This window comes from Beta vulgaris, chromosome 3, assembly GCF_026745355.1.
Source record: "Beta vulgaris subsp. vulgaris cultivar EL10 chromosome 3, EL10.2, whole genome shotgun sequence".
NCBI lineage: Eukaryota > Viridiplantae > Streptophyta > Magnoliopsida > Caryophyllales > Amaranthaceae > Beta > Beta vulgaris.
Window position 1 is genome coordinate 5,902,025 of NC_079204.1, and position 23,677 is coordinate 5,925,701.

Genomic DNA, 23,677 nt, shown 5'->3' on the forward strand with positions numbered 1-23,677 from the left:
AAATAAGAAAAAGAACTAAAACTGAAATAAGAGTAAAAGGAGCTTATCATGGATGAGAACATCCATGGCAACTTCTCACATAGATGATGTATAGGGGAAAAAAGGAGAAAAGAGGGGCGGCGAGAGAGAACAGGTTAGAGATAGATCACTAGATTGTTAATATTTCGTCCATTTTTAATTACTCGCAAAATTTCCGTTTACACAAAGACCAACGAGAGTAGAAATATACAAAAAAAACCTTTAAAGAACGAACATATTGCCGAAAATAAAAATACAATAAGTAATAAAAAAACAAACAATTACGACAGCTAACAACCATATCAAACATACAGTTGCGACAGCTAACAACTATCCAAACAGAGCTAGTTACTTTTGTATGGAACAAGCCCAAAAGGTTTCTGTACTCAGCACTCACACCACTCAGCAACACACATCCACAAACACTCAAAACGAACCATTCCGCCTATAACAGCTAATGTGAACAACCTCTCTCTCTCTCTCCTCATCCCCTCTTCCATGGCGCCAGCAACAGAACCACACCACCATAACCAAACCTTCAACAATCCCATAACCACCTTCATACAATCAACATCTTCCAACATCTCCTCTCTCTTTTCCCACAAACCCAAAACATCGCCTTCCTTACACATCATATCCACAACTCATGGGTCACCTTCAACAGTCTTTCTCCCACTTCCTTTACCCTTATCCGAGTCAACTCAGCATGACTCGTCTCCTTCCCCGAGTCCAACTCTCCGGTCTAGACCGCTCGAACCCGGTTCGAGTTTCCCCTCGATGGTTCGAATCGGAGGGTTGAAGTCCGCTGGAAATGGCGTTGGAAATGGTAATGGTGGGCCAGCTTTTGTTGGGCAAGTTTTCAGCATGTGTGATCTTACTGGGACTGGTCTTATGGCTGTTTCTACTCATTTTGACATTCCCTTTATTTCTAAGAGGTAAAATTTTATGTTATTCACTCATTTTTTGGCTAAAATTTTGAATTTTAAGTTGATTTTATTTTGATTTCATGAAAGATGTTATTTTTTACTGGATGTGGGTTGTTTGAGAAGTGTATGATAGACATGATTATGTAGGTTTTATAATTATAGTACTATGTGAAATTGTGAATTTAGTAGGTTGCATTGATAATTGAATGAAACTTAAAACCCTTCAAGTGGGTGTTTTGGGAATTTGGCTGTTTTGCTGAGTGGTTGTTGAGTGTGTTTAGGTATGTTGTTTTGGAGACTTATTATAGTGTACTATCTACCTTAGCCTAGAAAGAATGGGTGCATATGTTATTGGTTTTCTATGCTTTTATTGCTCTATCCTTGTGATAGATCATTATTGGATTTCTGGTGATGCCCCATTTGAAATTGAGGGAGGAAAGGTGGGGAGGAAAGAACTATTAGAATAGAGTTTCTTCGGCGTATACATGTTAAAAGCTTAGATACAATGGGCTAGAGAATATGCCATTTTCTTTTGGATGGAGGGAGTAAAGACGAGATAAAATTTTGAGTTGGAGGTTGCTTACTTGCATGCTAATTCTACGTAGGTTCTATTTTCATTAGTTATGGTACTTGGTAATGATTAGTACTAAAGACGGCTAATGATTCAGCAACTAGTGTTAAGGCGTGGATAAAAGAGTCAGGAGTGTTATGTGGAAAGTTTAGGAGGGATAGATAGTCAATTTATGTTGCCGAGTATTCTTTATGTGAAAATGGATGTTATGCACTTGTGGATGTACCCCAATTTGTTGCAAATTGTCATCTGCTATACGCTGCCGAGAGGATTCACACTGTTTGTTTGGTCTCATGTCAGCACGCTAAAGTTTGTGACTTTTGGCAGAAAGCCTGGAGATTGTATGTTCACATTTAAAGCTTAGAGCAGGACATTGCCTTGTTGAAGGAGTGTTGGTTGGTCTGAAAGAAAAGAATCACATTTAATTGGAATGGAGGAACTGGTGGTAAATACAGTTCTTGTTGCGGAATGTGTTAGTGTTGAGATCAATTTAAGACTGAGATGTTGACAGTATCAAATTAAAGATGCTCTGGTGTTAGAAGTTACTCTCTGTTGCTTATCCGTGAATGGGCATATGTGCGGCACTAGTATGAACTATGCCTTGGTTTGTAACAGACACCAGTTATTCTATGGACCATTTCTGAAGGAATAGACGTAGGTATCTGGATGGTATTAATCACATACTTGATGATTTCCCTTTTCACCCTCTATATTTGCATTTTTATCAACTATAATGTGGATCAAATTCAATATAATTGAGGTGTCCAAATGAAAATTGATGTGTGTGAACTGGAATGCAAATCTGAGTGTCAAGTGTCTACTTGGGTGCTTAAAATATATCGAAGTCTCAAAGTGATATATATGGTGGTTATAAGTTGTCATTTGGGCTGTTGTGGTGGTTTTGAGTTATGGAGGTAATAAAGATGGTGGTTTTGTGCTAGCAGAGGTAGCTGTATGGTGGTGCTAATGGTTAATTGCAGAGGTAGATGGCTCGACGATGTACCAGAACACCAAATTTGACCTCGAGTGGGTATAGGAATGAGAAAACCTTTGGAGTAACTAGATGAAGCCAAAGTAGTCAGGGGGAACTTATATACACTAAACCAAACAGTCAAAGAGGACCTTAAAGTATAGGATTCAGTGTCCGTATTGATAAGACTCGAAATCGAGGGGGGAAGGGAATGGAGCAACACTCTGTCAAATCAAAGAACAGTAAGAAGAGTTATGCTACCTTGATTGGGAAGATATGCTCGCTAACCCATGTCGATACGGAACTGACATTGGCACGAAATTTGAGTCACATATGGCAAATGCACTCAGACGCGTTACCTGTGTAATCCATGAATCAAGGAGAGAGGGGAGGAGGGGGTATTCGACCCTCAAGTATGTCAAATTCAACTTAATTTTTCAGATCTAGTGTTTGAGAGAAACCCCAGATCTACTATTTGAAATCAAGGTTCATCTTAGAAATGGTATAGCAATGGGTTTTTTACTTGTGGGACTAAGGTGAGCCGAGTGCCATGGTTGGTGCTCAGCCCATAGTCTTTTTCCAGCTCCAAATTTCTATCTCCTCCCTCATGTAAACCTTTTACTCCATTCTTTCTTTTCTCACTCTCCTCTCTCTAAACGTGACAACTACAATGGTGTTTACAAATTACAACTATTACTTTCTTGTTACTCTTTCACCCTATCCTCCGCATGTGGCAACAATATCCTTTTATGTTTCTTCCCTGCCTCTTTTCTTGTCTGCTAGGTAAATATCAGTCTCTGGCCTTTAGAATCCAATAGCTACTTGGGCCTAGCATATTAAACAAGGGGCAGTCTCAGCTAACTTTTGAAAATAGATACAATTATAATTGTATATGTTTGCTGTGTCCCAGTATCGTGTCTAAATCCCAGACAGTCTTTGTGCGTCCTTTATTTTTGAATATGTCGCATCAGACACTCCTAGTCCAGGTAGCATAGACTCTGAGAGAGAGAGAGTGGAGGATGCCAAAGTGATGTATCCAGTCTTTGCTCTCATGCAATAGAAAATTTTACTTTTGTGCATAAATTGTGATAAGTGATAACCAGTTCCATTATATGGATCTACAGAACACCAGAATGGATCAAGAAGCTGTTTTCATCTGTAATAAAGAATGAATCAGGTCCCATCTTTCGTTTTTTCATGGACCTGGGTGATGCAGGTATGATTACATCAATTTGGCCACACAATTCCATCTTTTTTCTGTTTGTTTGTGTGTTATTATGATAGACCTAAGGATTGTGTTATAGGAAAATCCCTTGATTTTCGATGTATTCAAGTTGATGTAGATGGTTCACACCCTGTTGCAAGATCTCCTCTTTGTTATAGTTGCACTACTCTTATTGTATTCTTTTTTATGCTTTTTTTTTAATACTTGTCAAAGTTGTGATGTGTACATGATGCCTTTTGTTTACTTTGTAGTCTTTAAATGAACGTACCTCCTGCTAATTGTTTGTACCTTTTTAGTTTCCTACGTTAAAAGGCTGAACATTCCCAGTGGCGTTGTGGGTGCTTGCCGACTTGATTTAGCATATGAGCATTTCAAGGTATGTTGATTACCTGCCATTATTTCATGCTTAGTTCCAATAAGGTGAGACAGGTTGTAGAATGTGATGCATATACTTAACTAGTTAACTGTGCGAGATAGAACTTGATTCACAGTTTCATACCTATCCACCCAAAATTACCTATGATTGTATCATGCTGCTTTAGCTTGTTTATATAGGCAATCAATCAAGTATTACGTGTGCACATCTGCTTTCACACACTTTTGTTCTTTGGAAGTCTTTCTTCCTGCTCTAAAATTACTTTTAACATCTTTTTTTTTGTGCAGGAAAAGCCTCATCTTTTTCAGTTTGTTCCGAATTCAAAGCAGGTAAAAGACAAGTTAGCATAGTTAGACATATCAACTCTGGAGAAGTTAAGTGAGGACTTCATGTAATAATCGTGTTGTTGCAGGTGAAAGCAGCTAGCAAGCTTTTAAAGGGAAACAGAAAAACTGGTGGGGATAGATTTGATGGCGTTCCAGTTTTCTCTGCTCAAAATTTAGACATTGCAATAGCGACTCCTGAAGGAATTAAGTGGTATGCTTTTCTATTGTTTAGCAAATTAATTTGCAACTGTATCTCCTATTGAAGTTCTGACTCTCTTAACTCTTACCGATAATATGTGGAGAGATTGGTTCACAAGTCTCTAAAAACATGGCATTCATCCTAAAATACAAATTGCTTTGGAGATGCAAGGGACAAGTTGTTTGATAACAGTTTTAGATATTGGTTGGATGATATCACTTCGACATTGAAGGTTGTATGATCAAAGGAGATTAGTTGTAATTAGATTAGACTCTCATGTGTCTCATGTTACTATGTCTCTGCAAGAACTTGAATTGATGAAGCGAGCCTGGGCTTTGGGCAAGATATGAAGTATGCTGGAAAAGCAATCTAATAATTTATGTTAGAAATCGATTTCTGAGGCAAAGTACTGGCTGTGGTGGGAGTAATAGAATAGTGTTGGGATTTTCAACGTTTTAGTAATCATACCTAAGATGTTCAGTGAAGTTTTAAAGTGGGTTCAAGATTAAAAAAAAAGAAGAGATGCTGCTGGCTAAGCCTAAGCTATTTGTTTATCTTGTTATCTACCTGTAGGTAGGCTTCTATCATGTGGCACTTTTGTCTATAATAATAAGGACAAGAGAAACACACTTAAAATCTAAAGCTTTTATGTCTTCAGAATTTGATTGTCTTATGTTGCATGTTTTCATTTGCACCATGAAGACTTCTGTTTTATTGGTGTGAATATTAGACAGCCAAGAAATGGGAAAAAACATGATTAAATGAATGATAATAATTTTGCTTCATTTTTATTTTGGCTGTGGGATATTGTAGTGCCAAGGATGCTATAATGAGATCATGGGATATATGACTGGACAGAATAAGAGTAGGAATTTCTCTTATTTGTGAATGTGCTAAGGGGATGAAGCTAACTAGAAAATTCTGCAGAAGGCAATGAAGGAGATTTGGAACCCTGCATCTGTGGAGGATGCCTCTCCTTTATCGTCCTTGTTCTCTTATTTTTTTTTTCAATGGCTGGGGTGGGTGGGTTTGTTACTGTGCCTTGGAGTATGTGTTTCACCTTGTGTGCTGGGCTGAAAACTGAATTGTTCTTTTTGAAGTACCCTGTGGGTTTTAATGTCATTTCTCTTGTAATGAAGTGTATTGGATTTTATTGTTGTAAAATCACAATCTTTTGCTTCCAGGTACACTCCTTATTTTTTTGATAAAAACATTCTGGATAACATTCTAGAGGAATCAGTTGATCAACATTTTCAGTCTTTGATTCAAAGCCGTCATGTACAACGGCGGCGTGATGTTACTGATGATAACTTTGCAGCAGAAATGATCGAAGAGACTATAGACAGCATATGGGAACCTACAGAGGTGAGCAGATACATGTCTCTGTTTGGTCTTTAAGTAAGACAGGAAACTTGCGAACTCCCCGCACCCTCCAAAATAAAAGAAGGAATCAGAAAATTTGCTGGAAAAAAAACGAGACTCTTTTTATCCTACATATAAGCATTAGCAAGGGGAAAAAAAGAATTGGTCTCCTGGATTAGTATGTTTACAAACTTCCTTCCAATTGCCTTGATACAAATACTGAAGCTTTTAAAAAGGAAAAAGCAACTTAAGCTCATTAGAAAAGCAAATCCTTTTATCTTTTGTTTTTATGCAGTGTAATAATACTAGTATTGTCCATGTTACGTTTGTTTTCCAAACTTCTTTCTCTCGTCCTCCATCACTCCATCTCTATAGTTCTAATATTTTTCTTATGTGTGCTATTGGAGATTCTGCATACTTTCACATGTAGGATGTACATGTACAACATATTTTGCTGTCTAGAGTAAATTACAGATATTAGTTCTTTTGATAAATCGGGTAAGAATTTTGAAACTTGAAGAATCACAGGTGGACTTGTGCTCTTTTTTTTGTTTGATATTCAAGTTGTAGGGAAGGTAGGGACTAGGAAAAGATTTTCACAAATATGCTTTTGTAGTCCAGAATTGTTTTACGTAATCATCATTGTTCTTTCCACCCAAACGATTCAATACTTTAGGAGTGGAGAAGAAAAAGGAGAAGTCAGTTTATTTCGTTATTTCTTTCTCATATACTTCATACTTGAATGTATGATTCCAAATGCTATTGAAGTATATTTTAAAAAGATTTGTGTATTTTCTGAGACGACTTAGTTAAGAAATTTACATTTTCGGATGGAAGAAGCAAATCTTTATCAAGAGGAGAATGAAGAACAGATGTGAAATTTGAAGGAATTAAAAATGGAAGTGACAGATAACTAGGTAAGCCTGTGCTGTCAGGACTCAAATGGTAAGACAGTAAAGTTATGGATTGTTGATACCTTACGATTAGTGTGGTAAGATATGAGTTCGTGGACCATATGAAATCACCAAGCTGCATTTACTGATGGTCCAAAAGAGATTAAGCTAATAGATTGACTTATAAATTGACACTCATGTCTCATTAGTCATTACAAGGAGTCAAATTCTAGTGGAGATCCAACGCCTTAATCTAAGTGCTGACACCTCTTTGGTGAAGTATATATTTCTGGAATCTTCTCTTTTCTTCTGTTATCTGAACAACTTTCATTAATAGGTTCAGGACTTGATGGATGAGATGGGCCAGCCTGGAATACCTTTAAGTGTCATATCAAAGGCTGCAGAAATGCAGCTTCTATATGCTGTTGACAAAACGCTGCTGGGTAATAGGTGGTTGAGGAAAGCCACTGGGATTCAGCCAAAATTTCCATATATGGTTGACTCATTTGAGAGGAGGTATAATTCACGATGCTTCTGATGTCTCTTTTTCTCCCCCTCCCCCCTCTCGTGGCTGCCTGTTATGTGGGAGTTGGAATGAATGCTCCATTACCTACCCTGTGTATGTTTGGTAGGAGGGAAAGGAAAATGAAAGACAGGTTAGGGAAATTAAGTGGTTTGATCCCATGTTCTTCCATAAGAGTTGGATTTGTAGGTGGGAGTAAGAGTAATCTTCCATTATGGTATGATTTGCCTTCTGTATTACCTACCACCACGCAAGCGCCACACCCCTCCTTATGATTTCATGTGTTGCCACCCAGCAACTGGCTGGCCTCCAGCGTGTGAGGAACTATCATAATGAAGAAAATACCGGAGAGCTAAAAAAGGTGATTTTGATTGCTTATGCTCAAATTAAAGAGAATGAAGGATAATTATTCTAGACACTTGATGCTCTCCCATACCTAACTAAGCAAAGCTAATATAACTTCTCATTCCCACGTAATGAGGAGATTTGCTGTATATGAATTTGAAGAATGTATCTGCAGATTTATTTAGTTTTGCCTTAAGCAACCTTTGAGTGTATATGAGGAATGTACAGACTGGTTTTTTGAGGTGGTAAATTATGGTGTTTTGCTTACCAACAAGGCCAAACTAGTCTCAACTCATCAGGTATAGGCAGGGATGGTGGACTCTGTTAGGAAGCTATGGTGTATTTGATGATCAATGCTAGAAAGCTCCAAGCCTCCAAGATTTATGTGTTAATCTGCTACTTAACATAACCCTTCACTTCAATTGGTTGGTAAACGAACTGAATTATATCTGCATTTTTGTTGGCATGCAGGAGTTCCATTTCACGGACAAGAGCTTTCGAGTTAGCTACTTGTTCTGCAAATTCAGATATGGAAAGCCTAAATGAGCTGTCAGAGCAGTCTGCTTCTGCAAAGCTTGGACCAGAAAATAAAGATCAGGATGCTCTTCTGCAGCAAACAGATCTGGGTTCTTCGAGGAGAGATTGGCTAAGATCACCTTGGTCGAAATCCCTATGCGAACCCAATAAAGAGGCCGATTCAAGGTTCCGACTCTCCTCTACTGGTCCAAAAATTTCTGAAAGTAGCAACTAATAAATTGACTTTGATAGCTGTGTTAGATAACTAGGAAATCTGATGCTAGCTCATCATGTGTTGCGATGCTTATCTAAAGAACTTAGGCACAAGTTAGAGGTTTCGACTTGGACTCCCAAGGATATGCTATTCTCCATATGAACAGTAACACTCGGCAGGTCCTTCAACCCCCCCACCCCCACCCCCACACACACGCACAAAAAAAAAAAAAAGCCCTGAAACCAAAAGAATCTGCATGGCAATGTAGATAACTCCGAACACTTCTCTTCTAATAATCTCTGCGTTTCTTCAGGTTTATAGATTCTTCTGGTGGCGATATGAAAGAAGAACTTCAAAGTAGTCCACTTCTCCCAAGGATTACTATGGTTGGTATTGCAACAACTGAGCCAGGGCAAATGAGCAAATCAAGTGTAAAGAAGACTATGGAAGATTTAAGCAAAGAATTGGAGCAAGAAGGCCATGGAAATTCTGCCTCTAAGAACTCACAGAAGTATTGCAATGAGGACAGAGATCCTCTTTTTGTAGCAAATGTAGGGGATTATTATTCGAACATGGGAAAGACAAGCTCACCTCGGGGGCTACGAGGTGTGCACAGATGAAACACTATAAAGACAGCGTAATACATCATGCAAATCGGGTTGATAAAAATGGACAAGCACCTAAAGGAATTTCTGTTTGACGGGCCAACAATTGCTTCAGGGAGTTCCTTTAGTGTTTTGTTTGATATTGAATGAATAGCTATCACCAGGATCTTGGGATACTATGGACTGCTGCAGTGCTGCGGGGATCTAAGCTGAGAATGAAGGTTTGTTATACAGGAAGTCTGAAAGCAGTTGTATAGAAGTTTAGCAAGATTGATTAGTTTACCGCCTCCATTGTAGGAGTTATTAGAAGAGAGAGAGAGCAAGCTAAGGCGCTGGATCGTTCACGTCAAGAAAACAGAACAAGAGAGGTGCTGGGTCATTGTAATATCTCTTATAGGAGACTTTACTGTTGTACAAGGAAGTTTAGGATGTAGTGCTTTATTGTATGAAAAGGTGATCAGCAACAAGTTCTTGGCCTTTTTGTTTTCCGGTTTCTAATGTGCAAACCACCACCACCCCCCACATTTATACAGCGATAACCATTTGTGGTTATTGAATATGCTAGATCGAAGCCGTACTTTGGGTACCACCATGCTTGTAAGCTGCCATGTCTGTCGCCACCATGACATTACCATAGTATGACCATTTGAATTAGAAATAGTCACTGATAACTTGTAAGTTACTGAGATTCATTCCCTCATGAGTCATTTCGGTTATACATTCCAATGTCTAACTCGGCTATTTTATAAAATACAGCATATATAATATTTCACAATTTTTAGGTATCATCTCTTGTTTTTGAACGAAACATACTTCAAGAGGTGGTTGTAATGTTGTACTATCTATCAACCAAGAAGAAATTGATCAAAAAGCGTTGTTATTAGTAGTGAATCCCAGCCGACCTACATAACACTTTTATGGCACTACTTTGCCATACCAAAAGATAATAATGTAAAATCATTTGATAGCTCAACTTGCTATATCCTACTCCCGTAAAAAAAGGGAAGATAGGCTTTTGAAGTTTTGATTGCAGTAGTATCCATATGTAGGTTTTATGGTGCACTAGGTGTTTTTTTAACATGTTTTCTTGCCAAACCCATCATACTTTACATAAATCATGGGTCCCTCTTCCCACCCAACTCTTTATCATTGTACTTCCTCCGTTTCATATTACTCGCAACACTTCTCAATTCACGAACTCCTAGGCAATTTTCGGAGAAATGAGAGGTAGAGAGTAAAAAGAAAAGGTATAGGCGAGAGATAGAGAGAGTTTATTAGTGTACAATAAAAAGTATAACGAGTATTATGAAACGGAGGAAGTTGTAATTTCTAGAATTGCGCCATACATATGGGAGGGTGTGTAATGTGCACCCAACAATTGCTTGTTAATGAGGACTTGAAATATTTGGGGGCCCCAGTTAGTATAAATCTTGATATCCTATATAATGGCCCAAAGTCCTCCTCTCCATTTACTTAATACTCACAAAGCAAAAAGAATCACCAAGCTTATCTTGTGTTTGGTGATAGTGACCCAAAAGAACAATGTCTAATTCTTCTTTTTCATGTAGGAAAATGTGACACAAAGATTCTCAAACTTGGGACATAAAACAAAAAGTAATCTAAAAATTTGACAAATTGTAAGAATAATTACAAATTTATTAGATGAGATATGAATTAATTTTCAATGACTTTTCTATCACTTAAATCCCTAGGAAAAAAAAATATTCTCAAATTTGTCACACGGTTTGGAAATAAAATTTTCTCCAAGGTTTCTAATGTTTAATTGAGGAGCCCGAGAGTTGTATAGCGAAAATATGTAATAATTCAAGTTATATAGAGAGGAAATAAACTACTACTTCGGTCATGGCTAGGAGTGCAATTTCGAAGGTTAGCTCGTTCCTGGTTTTGGTATTGATCGTATTTTTTTTTTTGGAAAAAATTGTTTTAATTAAGTCAATCTTTGCGCAGTCTTTCCATTTAAAGTTTACCTTTTGATTATCTCTGACTGAGTTAGGCTTGTATGTCTGTATTCTTCTATTAAGTTTTAACCTATTTGTGACTTGTTTAGTAGGTTACTTATGATACGTGTTGAACATACATACAAGCCTAACTCAATCAGGGATAATCAAAAGGTAGACTTAAAATGGAAAGACCACGCAAAAAGTTGACTTATTTAAAACAATTTTTCCTTTTCTTTTTTCAGAAAAAAAGATTGGGGTTAAAGGATTTTAAGCTTTGATACCATGTTAGTTGTGTGTTGCTCTTCTATTCATAAATCAATCAATATATATACAACTTAGAAAACAAAGTCCTAATCCGAATCAATCTAGGAATATATGAACCATAAACCCTAAACCCCTGAATTATATATTTTCTCTGTTTCGTTTTAAATGCAAGAAAGAAGTATTATTAGTGAGATATAAAATATTACTTTGTTGCATTTAGAACGAAATTGATGAAATATATACATTCACTTCAAACTCGGAAAGTGAGAATTTTCAACTTGAATTCGATTGACGAGCTAATATGCTAAAAAATACACATGACCGGAAAGCTAATCAATAGAGACGGCTAACTAAAAACAAAAAAAGGGGGAAATTAGTTGACGCAAGGAATGTGATCGAATTCCTTACCCGAATCACATTGCAAGTGACTGATGCGGACACTTCAACCACTAGACCAAAGTACATTATCTACAATGTCCGCAAAAATATTTTATATGGTACGTACTGAAATGCCCGATTAAACAAAAAAAAGGAGAATTTTTTTTGGTCGAGCACATCCCTAATATAGTGATACCAGAAAGTCAATCAGACCCATAAATTTTAATTAACCGACCTGAAATAAGTTGAACATCCTAAGACTATGTTTAGTTCACCTGAAATTTTCTGATCTGAACTTATTTTTTCTGATCTGATCTGATCTCATTACAAGATCTTATCTTTTAGATTTTTCTCAATATATAAAGAAAAAATATAGTCATGTGGGGTCTTGTTTGATTCGTCTCAATGAGTACTTTATTAATATTCAATTATTATAATTTTTATTAATATGTAATGAAAGATATTTAATAGTATAATGATTTTTAAATATAAGCAAGATCTGATCTGAACTTATTTTTTCTGATCTGATCTGATCTGATCTGATCTGATCTGATTTGATTAGATCTGAAATAAGCAAAGATAAGATGAACTGAACATAGCCTTAGTATTATTGAAATTCCAAGCCTAAAATTTTAGTGTGAATATTGGAGTATATAAATAAGTGTGAAGTGTCCTTTTTTTTTCCAACCTTTTTTTTATTAAAGAGGAATTATGAACACGAGTAAAATTGACTAATGACTATCTTCCAAAAAAAAAAATTGACTAAGACGACCAATCAAAATTCTGATTCCCACCAACTTTATGGTTTAATCTCCATTTAAGAGGGTAAAGTACAGAAGTAAAAGCTTTTCTTAGTTAATGGGCAAAAGAGGAAGTAAACATCAAAGAAAGCTAGCTTACCTTAGTGGTGGTCCTATGAATTGGATTTGATATATTCTCATTTTGAAGCATTGTTTTATTATTATTGAATGTAGTTGTAGGTCTCTGTATCATGCCTTTTTCCATCATTTTCTATGAAAGATTGTCATTTTTTTTTTTGGTTTTCTGTTACTTTTTGAAGGTCAATTTGGCTCATTTCATGCTTCAAATTTATTCTCCTGTACTTATCATGCTTGCCTGCTTCGACAATCAATTTTGCATTGATTGGCACGAATAGAGGTTTTTGCAAATTAGGGAATAGATCCTTTTTTCTTTTTTCCTCTAGGAAAATTAGAGTTTATGAAATTCGGGTTCCGAGTCTCGCGACCCCTATTTTATTTGAGGGGTTATGGACCACCAATATGATTATATTTCATACGGTTGGTCTTGTAAGAGATCGTTTACGTTTAATTTAAAATTAGGCTCGACTCAAGCCCAATATTAAGAAGAGAATATGTTACCTTTTGTTTTAATATTGTGACCAATTTAATCTATTTAGGGACCAATTTAATTCATTTCCTGACCAGTATAATCTATTCAATAATTATATTCTTTAACCCATTCAGTGACGAGTTTAATCCATTTAGTGACTAGTTTTAACCGTTTCGTAAGACTACCGAGTTATTTTTTGAAAGTGTCTGTTGTAGTTCGAGAATTAAGAAAAAAAAGGAAGGAGAAGAGAAGGGATGACTAAAATAGTGTTGCATTAGAGTGAAACTGATTAGACTTGTTAGAAAAATTCAGTATTGAGTTCTTCTAATTTTATGTTAAAATTAGACCGCCTATTCTAATCATTTGTGTACTCCATAAACCCTGTCGAGTAAGTAGAGCAATAGATAACATTTTTAAAAAAAGCAAGAGTAATAGATATGAATTAGACCTATGATTTTGTCAACCAAACAACTTCATATACTTATACTTCCTAAGAATTTGCACTCCCCATGATTTATTTTGTCAACCAAACAAGGCCTATATATATATATATATATATATATATATATATATATATATAGAATTGGGTTCATATGAGAACCACCCTTATGGTGAGAACTACCTTATGGTGAGAACCACCTAATCAACCATTAGATTAATGAGATGAACTAACTCACAACCGTTAGATCACCACGACTCCTAACACTAATTTCTTTCCATTTTTCTCATTCCTCTTTCTCTCTCCTATGGGGCAAACGTCTGGCCTGGACGTTCGTCCTATGGAGCGAACGTCTGGCGTGGACGTTTGCTCCATAGGGCAAACGTCTGGCCTAGACGTTTGCTCCATGGAGCGAACGTCCAGGCCATACGTTCACCCCATGGAGCGAACGTCTAGGCCAAACGTTCGCCCATTTTATGTTTATGCCACTTTTTATCGATTATTTTAAGCGGTTCTCACGGTTCTCACCATAAAAGGGTTCTCATTAGAACCCAACCCTATATATATATATATATATATATATATATATATATATATATATATATATATATATATATATATATATCAAGTATTCGCTTAATTGCCAGATAATTAGGACGATTATCTTCTACTATTACATTCTTATGATAGACACTTCAATCATTTGCCGATCCCTATGTTTGGTGAGGAACTCGGATGATGATCTTTGCCAGATCCAATGCTTTGTTAGTTATGACATATTATGAAAATAATTTTTGTGAATGGTTCTTGAGAATAGTGATTTATAAGTAAATTTTTGTAAATGTTTTTGTATGTATTAACATTCTAGGTTATTAGTTTTAGTTGGTATGTTAATTTTAAGTTTTAATGAAGTTTCCCGATTATTTGAGTGATTTGCGTGATTTTTATAACGTGATTTTCTCAATTGTATGAGTGATTTGTAAAGTTTCTTCTTTTAAGTGATTTGTGAGTGAGTGTTGTAAATTAATTTTCGGTAGTTTTCTTTGAGTGCCGATTTTGATTTTGACATTCCTTTTGTAATTTAGAAAGGGAAAGGGGGCAAAATAGGCATTTCAAAAGAGTCCACCATAGCTTCCCCCTTCCCTTATATAATAGAGATATATATCAAGTATTCGCTAAATTGCCAGATAATTAGGACGATTATCTTTTACTATTTCATTCTTATGATAGACACTTCAATCATTTGCCGATCCCTATGTTTGGTGAGGAACTCGGATGATGATCTTTGCCAGATCCAATGCTTTGTTAGTTTTGACATATTATGAAAATAATTTTTGACAACCAATAGATGAGTAGGAAAATTTGGATCACTTGGAAATTTAAATCCAAAATCTTGTAACTTGTATAGCATGGAAACAACTTAAATTTTGAAAACATTTGTTCGAGCTTTATTAGCATGAAGATAATCTAGGTTTCGGAAACAGAAAACTCACGTCTTAGAAATTTCTATACTTAATCGATTGTAGAAGTAACTCTTTTAAATTTACAAGCAAATAATTATATTGAGAGAGGTGGTTGGCGTGAGGTTGTTAAGGTATTCTAGCAGAATTAATGAATTATCTTATCTTTTAATATTAGGGCATGTTTTCTTCGGGGTAAAACATGCTGAACTGAATTGATTGCAACTGAATTGGACTGATTACAACTGAATTGAATTAAATTTTAACTAATAGAATTGATATTTGAAGTTGAACTGAACCAATTGCAACTGAACTAAATCGAACTGATTGCAACTGAACTAATGAACAACTGAAAATAAAATGGGGAAAACATGTCTCGTAGGGAAGGCATAAATGTCACTATTTATAGATATATTTTGATGATGAACTGAAGCCCAAAGGATTTGAGGGACCACGCCCTTTTTATTTGCCTTCCCCCTTGCCCGCCCTAGTGATCTTGAAAAGGGTTACGTTATGACTGATTTTGTATAAGGTTAAACAAAGTATAAATTCAAGTAGTTACTCGATCTAGTATGAAAATGACAACAGCTTATCATTTCAATTCCAAATCTACCACCATTTTGTCCAAACATTCCAAATCTCCAAATATTTTTTCCAAAACGCTGGATGTATATTCTATTATAGATCAGAAAGGAGATAAAAGTTTGTACTTAACTAATCATGAGTACCTAATATTAGTATTACTTTGTATTAATATAAAAATATAGACAAAGTCTCATATAAAATGGCAGAACTATATAAGAATTATAAGTCTACAATTAACAAGGGGAAAAATGATGTTTGACCCAGAGCTTAGCTTAGCTGGTGAAGTGATATGGTGGGTTTGTAGAATATCACCTACGTTTCAGGTTCAATCGTTGTGATTGGATTACTATGAATGGAATGATCGGGAAGCCATCACAGTTCACAACCAATGGAGAGAATTATTGAAAAATTACGAAACAAAAAGTAAAACAAAAAACTCCAAACTTCGCCTTCAGAAGTCAAAACAAGCATATGTCACATGGGAAAACAATAAAGGTGGGCTGGTCGACAGTCTATGAAAAATGGACTTAGGGCCTGTTCTCTTCGGCATAAAACAGCTGAACTGAACTGAACTGAACTGAACTGAATTGAACTGAAATGAATTGAACTGAATTGAATTGAATTGAACTGAACTGAACTGATCTGAACTGATCTGAACTGAACTGAATTGAACTGAACTGAACTGAAATGAATAGTGATATATGAGAGTAAAAGTATTGTCAACAGTTGAACTGAATTGAACTGAACTGAACTGGTCTGAACTGAACTGAACTGATCTGAACTGAACTGAATTGAACTGAACTGAACTGAATTGAACTGAACTGAATTGAACTGAACTGAACTGAACTGAAAATAAGCTGGGGAGAACAGGCCCTTAGACCACCGGAGAGCCATCTAGGGTTGAAAGTTTTAGGAGTCGCTAGGAGAAACTAAACTTTTTAGAATTAGAGATTTTTTTTTTCTAACATATATATAATTTTTGTATGAAAAATTGACTTAATTAATTAGTCTTGCTTCTATTTGCATCAAAAATATGACCTTTATGGACTTTATCAACCATACTAATTCCTAAAGTCTTAGATTTAATATCCAAATTTATAAAATAGTAGAGATCGAACTTGTGATCTCAAAGTTACAAACTGTATATATCTTATCAGCTACATCAATTTTTATTTCATAACAATTAAATGTACTTATGGATGTACGATATATGTGTGCATATGCTAGCAATAATTATATTACAGTAATCTTTCAAAAAAAAGGTACATAAGAGTAAAGTACCCAATTTAATGCTATTAATAGGTTTTGATATATGCAACGATCCGTCATGATTGTTAAACATATCCGATCCAATGTAAAAAAAAAACATAATCTTCGATCCATTAAATAAAATTAGCAGGTAAAAGAGAAATTGTCCTTACATAAGAAGATCGAACTCTGCCTGATCCCAAACACCTCCTAAAACTCATTGTCATTACTATCATGTATCATTACCAGTCAAACAAGTGATTAGAGGATTCTAGATTTCTAGTAATAATACTTGGCCTATAAGAAATAAAAAAATCGGGTGAGATTTGGCTTATCAATATTTGGAAATTGGAATCCAAGAAAGTTATTACAAGAAGCCAATAGATGAACTTTATCCCTAAAGGATCTTCACCGAACTGCATCAAATTAATGCATACGTTCATCAACCCATTATCACGTACATAGAAATCAATATAAGATCGTTTACTAATGCAAACTTGGCACTTTGTTTGAATTCACGCAATGTGCCCTTCATGCAAAACAATTTCATGTCAAAACTCAACTGCTACCTAATGGCTAGTACGTATTGGTTTTGAGAATCCTTAGCTTTGCTCTAATTTTTACGTACTTTGCTTCAGTGCTTCTAAGTCCGAAAGCTTCCGGACACGAGCATGCACATGCAAACCATGCTATTATACAAGGCAACTAAGCAAAGTAAATTAGTAATAGAGCGCATTCATCATACACTATTTTTTACCTATTTGCGCATTTAGAGCTTATCTATTATGTGATTATGCTCATTTAGAGGTTTTAAATGAGCAATGAGTAAAAAATAGCCTTAGGTGTATTATAAACATGGTATATTATTGATACACCTTGGTGTATGATAAAAATTCTCTTAGTAATATTTCAACTTTTAAAATCTCATAATTTGGAAGAGAATGGGAACGTAATATGCTTATTATCTGAAATTACATGCATGTTATTAGAAGAAAGAGATCACTGCGTCGAAATATTCATATTACATATCCTGATAATGAAACAATTACTCCCTCCGATCTTTATCAGTTTACCCGTTTATTTTGCACAAATTTTTAGGAGAAACAATGTTGTTAAAGTTATAGAAAGAAAAACTATTATTTTATGTTAAAATTGAATGTATGTGTGATGGAAAGTTAATGGTCTCATTCCAAAAATTGAAACAAAAGAAATAGATAAACTAATAAAGAACATTTTAAAAAGGAATAATATGGATAAACTAATAAAGATTAGGAGGTATTTTTTTTTTACTGAATTTATCAAGGCAAGTAACGACAATCTTACAAGAATTTATAAAGCAAACTATCTACTTTTCTGAATCTTGCTTGTTAGATATAGGACTTTGAAGTATATCGTCTATCTCAAGTTTGAGGACAGGTTGGTTAACGTACACCCTCTAAAAAGCCAACAGTACGAGCATTTGATTCTACACTAAAATCTTCCACTTCAAAGACCTACAATTTATAGATGTTCTTTTGATCACTTTGAGCTCATACCATACTTTTTTATTATATGATTGAATTTAGCTTTAGAGGCAAAGAGCAAAAAAAAACACCAAAAAGGATGTTCAAGAGGACGAGCTTATACATACTTAAATACTTCCTTCATTTTTTATTAGATGTTACACTTTTGAAAATTTGGATTCCTTAGGCAAAAATTGAAGGAGTGATTAGGATAGAATAAGGGTAGGGCCGCAGGAGATTAAGCATGTGGGGACCATTGCACATGCATGGGGGTTTTAAGGGAAGGGAGGAGAGAGAAAAGAGGGACCCAACTTGATTCCCCCACCACCACCCCAGCAGCCCAACCTCCCTCCCCACCCCTGCCCATCTGAACTCCCACCACCACCCACCATCCGCCGAAATCCCCACCAACCCACCCGAAAACCCCACCAATTCAACCCACCCGAAAACCCCACCCAGCCATCCAAAAACCCCACCAACCCACCCGAAAATCCCACACAGCCACCCAAAACCCCACCCCACCCGACAAAAATCCCACCACATCCGACGAAATTCTCAATCACCCACCTGAAAACCCCAACCATGCGCTGAAAACCCCACCCAGCCTCGCAAAACCGCAACTCTACCGCCGAAAACTCCACCCCAGCCTCGAAAACCCCACCTCTACCGCCGAAAATGGAGGACCAATGTGGTTTTTGTGCGAAGAAGATGGCAGGTTATGCGCAAAGATGGCGTGTTTTTCGGTGGGTGGTGGTGGTGGTGGTGGTGGTGGTGGTGGTGGGGGAGGTTTTGCATGGGTGGGGCTGCTGTGGTGATGGGGAAGGGGGCTGCGAGGTGGGGGAAGGGATTGGGCAGCTGAGGTGGTGGAAGAAAGGGAGGAGGTTTAATTAATTTAGATTAGTATATAATGAGGTGAAATTAAGTTAGTTTAATTTTGGTTAATTGTTATAAGTAAGGGTAAGTGAGTAATTTTGGAGCATAAAACTTTCCAATTTAGGAAATAAAAAAAAGTGTAACATCTATTTTGATACATGCAATTTAAGAAAAGTGTAACATCTAATAAAAAACGGAGGAAGTAATTAAAAGTGTATCACTATAAACACATGTCATTATAGCACTCTTACTCCTTTGCTCTTAGGAAAAAAGTTGAAGTGTGTAAGCTTTTGAAATATAAGTTGATGGTGCCTTCATAACTGAACCTAAGAGTTTGGTCACGAGCCTAGTCGATATCTAATATGATTGACTTGGTTTGATTTGATATTATCAAGTTCGAACTCGGACTCATCTCGAACTCGAAATTTTAGTTTGAAATTGGCTTGATAAGAATTTTCCATGTTTGATATTGCGATTCAAATGTGACACGAGAAACAATGTTTAAATAGTCAGTATTATAAATTATTATAATCAGTTAATGCTCATCTATATAGTATGTAGTATTTGACTTAGGTCAAACATCATAAGAATAACTTTAAATTTGTTTGTGATTATATTTCTAAGTTATCGGGTAATCACATATAATTACAATTTGTTTTAGTCTTTTAAAATTACACATTATATTTTGAATTTTGTTCATTGATCCCATGATGCGAACCAAATTGTGTTCAAATTCAGCTTATTTAATCAAGTCGAGGCAAACAAAACTTTTAAATTAAGTGGAATCGTTTGCGATCTGTTCGCAACCACGCTCAAAGAACATCATTAAATAATATTTGCCTTTTTTACCATTAGGTTTAGCCTTTTTAGCTTCTTTTTTTTTTGACAATGGGGCCTTTTTAGCTTTACGTACCACGGTTATCCGAGAATATATATGATCGTACATGCGAAGGTTAAAAAACTAGTATAGTTATAATACAATTACAGTGGTCAAACAACAATCAAGAATGTCTTGGCCTAATGTTAGGTTAAGATTGAGGTGTTGAACGATAAGTCACATATTCAGATTCCTCTTCTCTTTCTTTGTACTTTGTACTGCCTTTGTGGTTCATATGAATTAAAAAAACAGTGGTCAAACAACATCAAAATCACTCCTATATTAGACATCTTTTTTGTGCAAAGCTAAGGTTTACAAAGCTAGTGGTTAAGATTGAGGTGCTGTGAACGATAGGTCACAAGTTCGAATTCCCCCTCCATTCGTGGCTCATATGGATAAAAAAAAACACAAAGAGAGCAAAGAAAGTTTGTACAACCGTACAAACGTTACTACAAGAGAAGACAGTAAAAGAAGCCAAAAACAGAAACAAAACTGAAGTAAAAGCACTGCATTTTTAGTTACAAAACCACTGGTTTCCCTCTCCAAACAGGGGGAAAATCTTAAATTCTACCCCTCTTTCCCCCACTATAAATAATTAAACAATTTCATCTCAAATCTTTGAGCTTTCATCAGCCCCCACCAAACCTTCCCTTCAAATATATTTTCCCTACTTAGTACTTAGCCAAAGTCAGCGCCTCCTTCTTCTCTTTTGTTCCCAATCACACAAACAACTCATCCAAAACACACACAAAAAAAAGTCTCCCATTGTAATCTTTATATCTCCATTAAATTGAAGTTTCTAAAATATTGATGGGAGAAATGGATATCAATGATTGTTGGTCTCTTATAGCAGTGGTGAAAGAATGCACCAGAAAAGCTAAACTTAGAGCTCAACTTACACCTGAAAATACACTAACAACCACGACCACGACCACAACCACCACCGCGGCTACCACTAGACTTAGCTCCTTTGAGACGAACTACGCCTATTCGCAAAAGCAGTTTTGTGACCAATTTGTTCCAAGTAAAAGTTCTGCTGCTGCTGATAGTAGCACGTCACAAGATGAGCTTAAAGATTTCTACACACCTTTTTTGTTTGATCAAGATCAACATGGTCCTATTTTTAGTCATAATATCAAGATTGATCCTGTCGTTGAACAAGGTGGCATGTCTAGTAATCTGATGATCGAACAAATCTCACAACAACAAAATCTTCAACTGAGAAATTTCCAAATCAATAAGAAGCAGAGTTCCCCTGCTATTAGTGTTGATCATCCTAAAAAGAAGTAATTATTACTTACTACTCATAATAAGAAAATATAGATGTTGCTTAAATCATTTCTTTCTTTCTTTTTTCATCTGAGAATAAATAATGATTGAATAATTTACTTCTGTTTTTTGCAGGAAGTTTGAGGATAGAAGAGTGGTGAGATTTACTCTGGAGGAACTGTCAAGAAATGATAAATGGGCATGGCGTAAGTACGGTCAAAAACCCATCAAAGGTTCCCCGTATCCTAGGTAAAATAAAGTTCGTTACTCCTCTATTTCTCAATAAGTTTAACAATAATTGTCAAACGACTAACTCAACCAAAAATTTAAGCTGATGGTTGGAGTTCCAGGAATAGTTTTATACTCTACCAATAATTACTAAAAATGGACGTTTCACAATAACCTTAACGTTTTCTTTGTCCTATCACATGTTCTTTCTATCTGTCAATCTCTCAAATAATTCTTGTTTCTTGTGCGAAGGTTATTGCGAAATTGATGAAGAATTATTTTCTGAATAAACAGAGAATTAATGAAGTTACTGATGGGTGATTGTCTTGCAGAAACTACTATAGGTGTAGTAGCCTGAAAGGATGCAAAGCAAGGAAGCAAGTGGAGCGAAGCCCTATAGACCCGAATATCTATATTGTTACCTACACAGGTAACCACTACCACCCGTGCCCGCCCCTTCGCAACTCCAATGGCTCCCGGGTCAAGTATTCTGGGTCTGACCCGGATCCACCACCCGAAAGTAAGACAGGGTATGGGTCCGGGTTGGGTGGTAATGTGATGAAGATTGAGGATGAAGAGCATGGTGATGAGGAACATAGTGGTGGTGGTGGTGGTGGTGGTGGTGATGAGAGCTTTGGAAGTGGAGAAATGGATGAAGGTAATACTAATGATTATGAGATTCTAATTCCGAATTCGATTGTAGATTCGGATCTTTTGACGGGTATGGAGCAGTTAAATGGGGGAGGGAAGATTAGTAGTAGTAGTCACTACAATGAGAATGTTGGGTTTGATGAGATAAAACAACATACTAAGGGATGTGACCCGAATGTGAATATGGAGGTCCAAGCGAAGGAAAGTGGGTTGGGGTATGGTGTTAGAATCAGAGAAATATATGCTACTACTCCAGCAACGTTGGCGGGGCCACATGAGTTGCCGAGTAGTATAGGCCAGAATAATTGGGATAATGGGATGATTAGGCCTCAAGCTTTCTTATTTTAGTCATGCTCTAATATAAATAGCATCACCTCAAAAAAAAAAAAAAGAGTTCGTAATTTGTAATATCCTAAAACTTGTAGAGTGAGAGATCGGGAAAAGTAAAAGAAAAACTAATAATTGGGTGTTTTTTAAAATGGAAGCAACTTTCTCATCGAATCCTATTATTGTTTCAGGGTTCAATAAGATAATTAGTATGAGAAATAGCTTCTAATTTACAAAACACCCAATTTTTATGAGAGTAAAAATGTTCTCTTTTCTTTCTTTTATTGATAATTTTTCTTGCTTTAGGAGAGGGAGGGGGTTACTGGCCTTTTTACCAACACAATTTCTAAGTACTATGTAAATGTAAGAAATGTTTAGCACTGAAAAAAAAGGCATCAAATATGTTAAAGTTCAAGTGTCTAATTCTTTTAGCGTTTTACGTCTTTCATTTCTCTCAGCTTGAGTAACAAAACCATATGTTACTTCTCTTTTTCTCAAGAAAAAAAATATATAGTTACATGAATAGCATGATCATTTTTATCATATCACAGTTATGAAATCTTGTTGGTGACAAGAACAACAGATACATTTTTTCTTTTCTGAACAATAATGCAGCCTAGTGTTACGAAAACCGCATTCCTTTCATTACTTTCTAATTTCGTACTTCCCTCGATGTAAAAAAACGATAATATACATTTTTCTTGAAGATAGAAACTTTCCAATGTGATGATTGTGCATTTGTGCCACCTAAATTGCTGTCAACAACCCCTAATACTAATTACTACACGAGAAAGTAAAAACTAAAGGTGTACTATTGAAGTATCTAGCAATGCATGGTACTAGAGCTGGCTATTCGGCAAGACTAATTGGACCCACCCCTGAGCTGACCTGCAAAAAGACCGGCTCCGTGCAGACCATCAGATGATCGGGCTTGAATCGGTCCGGAATCAGACACGCAAATGGGTTCTCGTTGGCTAAATTGATGACTGAATAAATCGGTCCGACTTTAATCCTAAATCGAACAATAATGCACCGCACTCAGTCCTAAACTGGATCGCAAACCGTACTCAATCCTAAACCGGTCCGTCAAACCAGTTGAGAAAATGTATAAAAATATTTTATCCTCGGCCAAGTTATCAAAAACACTAGTGTATATGGACGATACCGAAAATTATGTATTGTAAATGCTAGTACAT

At 36.0% G+C, this 23,677-nt stretch overlaps 2 protein-coding genes across 3 annotated transcripts; both read left to right on the forward strand.

The window, feature by feature from the left end:
* The first annotated feature begins 406 nt into the window (after window positions 1-406).
* LOC104888360 (hypothetical protein) lies at window positions 407-9,546 on the forward strand. 2 transcript variants are annotated; one of them, XM_010673297.3, is made up of 9 exons: window positions 407-953; window positions 3,610-3,701; window positions 4,007-4,086; window positions 4,374-4,415; window positions 4,499-4,623; window positions 5,796-5,976; window positions 7,204-7,382; window positions 8,206-8,436; window positions 8,778-9,546. In XM_010673297.3, exons 1-9 carry the CDS (start codon window positions 517-519, stop codon window positions 9,082-9,084), a joined length of 1,674 nt encoding a protein of 557 aa, XP_010671599.2. In that variant the 5' UTR covers window positions 407-516; the 3' UTR covers window positions 9,085-9,546. The 2 variants fall into 2 exon arrangements, with proteins under 2 accessions (XP_010671599.2, XP_048496862.1); XM_048640905.1 differs by lacking the exon at window positions 3,610-3,701.
* Window positions 9,547-20,527: 10,981 nt separating this feature from the next.
* LOC104888361 (probable WRKY transcription factor 27) lies at window positions 20,528-22,896 on the forward strand. Its single transcript, XM_010673298.4, has 3 exons — window positions 20,528-21,292; window positions 21,411-21,524; window positions 21,836-22,896. Exons 1-3 carry the CDS (start codon window positions 20,817-20,819, stop codon window positions 22,500-22,502), a joined length of 1,257 nt encoding a protein of 418 aa, XP_010671600.2. The 5' UTR covers window positions 20,528-20,816; the 3' UTR covers window positions 22,503-22,896.
* The last annotated feature ends 781 nt before the right edge of the window (window positions 22,897-23,677 follow it).

Excerpts from the sequence above, each read along its gene's own strand:
- LOC104888361 (XM_010673298.4), top strand. The coding sequence starts at position 20,817 with ATGGGAGAAATGGATATCAATGATTGTTGGTCTCTTATAGCAGTGGTG. Across the intron at positions 21,293-21,410 it reads GTTGATCATCCTAAAAAGAA|GAAGTTTGAGGATAGAAGAG; the intron begins GTAATTATTACT and ends TGTTTTTTGCAG. Across the intron at positions 21,525-21,835 it reads AAAGGTTCCCCGTATCCTAG|AAACTACTATAGGTGTAGTA; the intron begins GTAAAATAAAGT and ends ATTGTCTTGCAG.
- LOC104888360 (XM_010673297.3), top strand. The coding sequence starts at position 517 with ATGGCGCCAGCAACAGAACCACACCACCATAACCAAACCTTCAACAAT. Across the intron at positions 954-3,609 it reads ATTCCCTTTATTTCTAAGAG|AACACCAGAATGGATCAAGA; the intron begins GTAAAATTTTAT and ends ATGGATCTACAG. Across the intron at positions 4,416-4,498 it reads TTGTTCCGAATTCAAAGCAG|GTGAAAGCAGCTAGCAAGCT; the intron begins GTAAAAGACAAG and ends GTGTTGTTGCAG.